Source organism: Cynara cardunculus, assembly GCF_001531365.2.
Source record: "Cynara cardunculus var. scolymus isolate 2C chromosome LG 14, CcrdV1, whole genome shotgun sequence".
In the NCBI taxonomy this organism is placed as follows: domain Eukaryota; kingdom Viridiplantae; phylum Streptophyta; class Magnoliopsida; order Asterales; family Asteraceae; genus Cynara; species Cynara cardunculus.
This window is the reverse complement of record NC_037541.1, coordinates 7710226-7716823: the sequence shown is the minus strand read 5'-3', so window position 1 is coordinate 7716823 and position 6598 is coordinate 7710226. Positions and strand designations below refer to the sequence as shown.

The following is a 6598-nucleotide window of genomic DNA, read 5'->3' as shown; positions in this document are numbered from 1 at the left end:
TCTTCACCCTTAATTTTTCTCCCTTTTCTCTAAAGAATATGAAGACACCGACTTAAACCTTGCTTTTGAATGTAGTGTGACACCATACTTCAATGAAATGCACTTAACAGATGTTTTAGATGTGCATTAGGGCCAACGATGGTGGGTGTAAGCAAATGAAAACGATGAAGGATTTGGTGTAATTTTGAAACTTGATGAATAATTCTTAGAGCTTCACTAAGCCACATGGACGATTTATGTAATCTGCTCAATTAAAAAACCATTGGTTCTAACTGGGGACTTGAATGAAGATCTTGGTTCTTCAAGGACTAATATTGTAATTTATCCATACTTGAGGATCATATATCAAAAGATTGATACTGTTTTCGTAAATTAAATATTACTCCAGCGAAACCCGCGGAAGCACCGCCGATCTCTCAAAACCAATAGACAGCGTCAATCAGGAGGAGAAAATCAGCGGCAGGAAGCCGTTGACATCCCGCCGGTGACGACCTTGCTCCGAATTCCGATCTCCGATCACTAAAATACGACAAAGATGACCGAAGAAGGGAAGAGCAGGGGCGTCGCTTTCACCGTCGGCCAGCAACCCTCGGCGCCGCCTCAACCCCAGCCGCCTTATTATTATGGTACGTTTCAAGGGGTTGTAAATCATCAACAACCGTATCCTCCGCCGCCACCGACTTACCAACCTTCCTTAGGTTTTCCTCAACCTAGTCCTCCGACCAATATTCATATCAATCCGTATTATGCACATGGCTATCAAACCGTTCCAGGTGCGTATGTGTACATAATTAGTTTGATTATATGTTTTACAATCTTATGCTTGTTTTTTTCCTTATGATTAATTTTTCTGATGATCCTTTGAATAAAACTAGATGCTGATCTTGCAATATATAACAAATTAAATTTGATTTAGATATGTCTATGGTCTATGGATGGAAATTGTCTTGGGGAATTTGGGTGTTGATTCTGATGAGATGTGCTGATCTTTGGTAAATTTAATTATCTTTGGAAATAGATTTGGGGCTAATGTACTTAAAAGAATTTAATTATCTTACAGGTGGAATAGATTCACTACTAGTATATATTTTGTTGGGATGTTGGAATATAGCAAATTAAGAGGGAAAAGACATTGTTTTTGGATCCAACAATCATTATTGGGTTGTTTTATGCATCTTCCTTCTAGATTTTGTTGGGTCATTTAGAGGTTTTATTTGCAGCAGTGGATGTTTTGGTGTCTTACAGCTGTAGTGAAGACTTTAAGAACCTCTTGGTGGCATGATTGGAATTTGGGTTTCACTGAGTTTCTCTTTATTGGTAAGGAGAACTCCAATAGGTCCCTATAGGATTCAAGGACATGAATTGCATCCTTCCACACACTCGTTTCCAAAACCAACTCCTTTGGTATATTCCACTCGTTGATAGTTTTCTTTTTACTTTTCGTTGTACTGCTTCCTCCATGTCAATCCTACTCACTTCTTACCTCTCTAAATGATCTCACCTGGGTGCCAATCCTCTCTTTGAAAGGCTTGTTTGATGCAGTGAAACTAGAAAGATAATTCTTTGCCTAGTTCTTCGTCTTATCATTTGAGAAGTTGTTGCAATGGATGTTGCTTGAGTTGTAAATGAGATTATTAAGGATGTTCAGTGACAGATAAAAGAGAGCATAAAGGATTTTGAAGAAAAATCATACATTTTTTGACTTCTTCATGAAGAATAAGTTTCTTCATGCATGATTATTGGTGAATCAAGATTTTGTATCAGAGTTTAGAGGTTTGAGCCTTGAGGAGCATTTACTTCTTTTTATTTAACCTTATTGTGTTAGTGTTGAGTAGAAAGGGTGAAGGGGGATAGCATTGTTGTGCACTACTGGAATGTAAGTTCTGCTTTTGGTTGGTTCCAAAAATGTTTGTTGGTCTCTAACCATGTTGAGTTGGGAGAGGGTCGAGTCCCTGCAGCTGAGGATGGTGTGTGTCTGAGAGATATAGAAAGAGAGGGAGAGAGATCGGGACTTGGTGAAAGGAGGAGTGTTGATATGGAAGGGACTAGGAATTCGTGTCAACCACACTGCAGTCTGTGAGATTTACTTACATGCCTTCATTCTGTTGGACTACTCTAAAGAAAATAGGTCAGGCTCCATGACAAGGCCACCAAGGAAGAAGTAGGTTCTAGTTTGGGCAAGAGAAGAGGCAAAAAACCAGGGACATAGCAAGAAAGTAGAAACTTTGACATGGATGGGGCTAGGAGTTGTGGGCCTAAAGATTGAATCTTGATGCCTAGCTCAAGTGGCAAATAAAAGCTAGGCCTTAGGGCTCCTCCCTATAGGCCGCCATTTCGAGTCTCCTTAGGGCCAGGTGGAAATTTCTCTGGCTGTTATCTTCACGCCCATGGGATTGGTTGAGGTGCACACAAGCTGCGCCGGACACCCATGGTTACCAACAAAAAAAGTATCTGGGAGATTGAGTTGTGGCTGTATCATTATGTTGAAGAAAATGAGTTGGGTTTCTTTACAACTCCGACAAGGAACTAAAAGGCTCACCTGCTGAAGTGAATCATCAATTACATGGGTTTTCTGCATCCGAATTCATCCAAGCATTGAAAATAAGCAACAGATTAGAAAACCAAAAAGTAATCACTTTCAATCTCAGATCTTAGCCTCACCAGTGACTGAGATAGAAAATGGACTTGAGATTTGATATGATCATTCCCATCTCATATCCTTGAAACAATCTCCATCAAGGGATAAGGACGACTATTGGGTTGTACCTCCTTCAGGCTTCATGTTCCGCTTTTAGAACAACAATGGACAAGAAGGCCTGTACTTCATAGGTACTTAAAGTCTTAAACATATAGACAGCTGATTTGTATAGTTAGCTATGGAATTGGTCAAACCACCAATTAACATGAAAAGGAGCCATGAAGATCCAAAACCGCATGGCAATGCTTATAACATTCTGAGCACCTCAAGTCGATAGTTCAAGTCTTTTTGGGGCCAATGCAGATTTTTCTGGTTGTTATATTTAGGGCCCTGTGGGATTAGTCAAGGTGCGTTGTAAGCTAGCCCGGACACCCACTGTTACCAAAAAAAGCTTTATGACTCGTCATAATGAAGTTGATCAAAAGCCATCGATTAATTGGTATGTCTCTAGTCGTGTGTGAAACTGTGAATTAACTATGAAGCTCTGTATGTCGAACTATAAATCTACTGTTGTTATCAGTTTTTTTGTTTACTTGTTATTTATTATGGTTACGTTACACTACTTGATTCTGCTTCAGGCTTTGTGGTAGCTGCGGGGACACCTGTGGTCATAGAGCGCTCACTTCCTTGCTGTGGTTGTGGGATTGGTTGGTTCCTGTAAGTATATATAAACAAGAGATTTTACACCAACACTATAGATCGTTATGCAAGCATGATTTAATTGTGTCTTGATGACACATTGCTGAAATTTTGAGTTGGTTCTTTGTGCAGATTCTTTATTGGCTTCTTGTTTGGGGCCATTCCATGGTACATCGGGGCTTTCATTCTACTCTGTGTGCGGGTGGATTACAGAGAAAAACCAGGACTTGTTGCCTGCACGATAGCGGTGAGTTTGTTTGGTTATTCAGAATGCTCTTTGACCTTGCTGAATTATGAGTATTGATGTTTTCGCTTCTTCATAAGTCCATGCATGCATATGTGGTGTTGTATGTATCTATGTATGTATGTATCTATGTATGTATGTATCATGTACGTATGTATATAACACATGCACAACATATGTAGCATATATAAATGTATGGAGGGGCAGGTTCATTTGAGAACCATGAGAACCAACTATTGATGATGCATATCATGATAAATATTCATTACTATTTACACGTATATTCATCTATACTATATTATAAAACATTTGACAAAAACTCTTAAAAACCATTTTTATGCATGAAGTAGTGTGTATTAATGCATACTACTTAAAATTTAAGATTACAAGTAAATTGTGCGTAAGTACAACTTATTAAAGCTTCATTTTTGAATTCGTATAACTAACTGCAGATAAACATAACCAAATACAGGATAACATCTCATTTTAAATATAAAAATGTAAAATATAATTAAGATAATCGTTGAGATCTAACAAAATCATTATCTTTATAAAAAATTCATTGTTAAGCCAAAAATAAATTACTTTACTATTTGACCTAAATTAAATTATAATAAAAAAATTGAATTAAAGAAATTGTACAAAAAACGAGAACTTTTAAATAGTTAATTTGATATTAATATCGATATATTTTTTCAAATTTTTATAATGTCTTCAAATTTATTTTTATTCAAAAGTAAAAACATTATCTTTCTTAAAACCACATAAACCATATTATATCAACATAGACAAAAAACAAAACAAAACATTAAAATGAAGATGTATTTCGCTGCATTGCACGAGTACCCTTCTAGTTATTAATAGTTGGTTTATCATGATTTTTAAAATATTTACGGTTCATAAATGAACTTTCTCCTATCTATGTATGTTTGCATGCATGCATGTGTGTCTATCACTCCTCTGCTACTACTACACCACCTCCATCGTCCCTTGGCACAAAACCGGTATAGACTTGTCACACAACTCTCAATCTGTCCCTTCCTTTTCAGCTGCATTTTCTTTTGATGTGGTTTTGGCTTTCATTGCTCTCACTTTGAACTACCTTTAGTTTCGATTTTAGGCTGCATTTATTTTCTCTAAGCGTTCAGGATTCTGATTACGACAATGATTTCTGGTTGAAACTTTTATCTCAGTCTAGTTATTCAATGTTCTTTCCATAGCCATTTCTTGAGTGCATCAATATTGTTTGATATGGGATTAAGTAATTTCTCTATATGCGAGAATCACCAATGTGGGGATTGTGATTCATCATTGATGATGATGATTTTGTATTGATGGTGGTGATCGGGTGTTGATCTTATCGGGTTTATTTGGTTTGGTTTGGTTTTCATGTAGTGATATGTTGGAATTGGTTGTGTGCAGGCATTTTTAGCTATGATTGCTGTTGGTCTTGGTGTGAGGAGGGTCACATATCATTGGTGAGCTTTCTGGTAAGAGTTGCATATTTGTATAGTCAGTCACCAGAAAGAAAACATGGGTTGGCTGTTGTAAGAAGCTACCTTGAAGGCAACTATGCTTGCTTTTTATTTTTATTGTAATTCTTGAATTATTTTGACACACAAGCTTGAAATGCCTTTGCTTAAAGACAGGTCACTAAGACACCATCAAAACAAAGTATACGACATAAAAAGCTAAACGAACCCGATATATCCATAGTCGGAGGAGGATAAAATGTATATGGACTTTTCCTCTACTCCATGATGGTAGAAAGACTTAACGTTGATGGTATTAGAAAATGAGTTATTTAGGAGAGTAATCTTTGAATCTTCTAAAACGTATGTTCTTGTGATAGATTTTGAGGTATTCTTGTATTAGGAAGATGCATTCTTCTATTAGGGGGTCTAAAATATGTTAAAAGGTCGTGTATTTAAAAAGAATATATGTCATAAGTCATAACAAGTTGTAAAGTTTGAGAAACAAAATAGCAGTTGTGACTTGTGAGCTCAACAATTAGCCATGCAGACTGAATTAGGTTAGGCACAACTCAACCCAACCAAATCTGTCACCGTACTGCTAATATATATAGACTATTCATAAGATATGAATTATATAACTGTTAGTTGTGTATCCATGCAATGTGGCCATTACAAAATATAGATTGGAGGAAACCTAGGAAAACAAATTCACATTCCAATAACATTTGTTTACCATCACCTCAGCAACTTGTCAAGCATTCTGCTGTGCACTTCTGGTTAGGATCCAAAACAAAGCAATCTGCCTGCACCCATATCATTATCATATTCTTTATCTTTTTTCTAAATAAAAAATAAAATTCATATTGCTTAGACATAGTAAGTAATTACACAACTGTGGCCATTTCAAATCAAATTCCTTTTACGAGAACGTGATGATACCCTTTTACCATAGACAATTGCATGTGATACTATTATTCCATCACATATAATACACATGTGATACTAAATCAGAGACGCGGACGATTTTTGATGCGATCTTGGTTGTGGGCCAAGTCGTCTTTACACCACTAAGCTCTTTCACAAGTATTATCACATGTGATAAAGTTGTTGATATTATACTATAATCCATCGAGACCATCACATGTGATGCTAAATCATAGACATAGACAACCTTTGGTGCGACCTAAGTCGTAGAGCACGTCGTCCGCACATCACAGGGTCCTTTCACGCGCATTATCACATGTGATAAGGATGTTCTCGTGTTCTCATAAAATGGAGGTGTTTAAACCTCCACCTATATATATATATATATATATATATATATATATATTGTCAACAATAGGCAACAAATTTCACCAGAGGAGGCTAATAACACCCCTAAGGTTACTAATATCACCCTTATCCTGTATATAATCATTCTTTTTTGTTTTCCTTTTTATGTTTTTGTCCTTTTATTGTCTTTTTCTTTTTTATACTAATTTTCTTCTACTTATTTTATTTAATTATAAATACACTACTATTACAACTATTATTTATTATTTT

At 36.3% G+C, this 6598-nt stretch overlaps 1 protein-coding gene across 1 annotated transcript; it reads left to right on the top strand.

Moving 5' to 3' along the window:
- Positions 1-406: 406 nt before the first annotated feature.
- LOC112526973 (60S ribosomal protein L18a-like protein) lies at positions 407-5221 on the top strand. Its single transcript, XM_025137431.1, has 4 exons — positions 407-773; positions 3277-3355; positions 3470-3584; positions 5004-5221. Exons 1-4 carry the CDS (start codon positions 536-538, stop codon positions 5061-5063), a joined length of 492 nt encoding a protein of 163 aa, XP_024993199.1. The 5' UTR covers positions 407-535; the 3' UTR covers positions 5064-5221.
- The last annotated feature ends 1377 nt before the right edge of the window (positions 5222-6598 follow it).

Excerpts from the sequence above, each read along its gene's own strand:
- LOC112526973 (XM_025137431.1), top strand. The coding sequence starts at position 536 with ATGACCGAAGAAGGGAAGAGCAGGGGCGTCGCTTTCACCGTCGGCCAG. Across the intron at positions 3,356-3,469 it reads TGTGGGATTGGTTGGTTCCT|ATTCTTTATTGGCTTCTTGT; the intron begins GTAAGTATATAT and ends TTCTTTGTGCAG. Across the intron at positions 3,585-5,003 it reads TTGTTGCCTGCACGATAGCG|GCATTTTTAGCTATGATTGC; the intron begins GTGAGTTTGTTT and ends GGTTGTGTGCAG.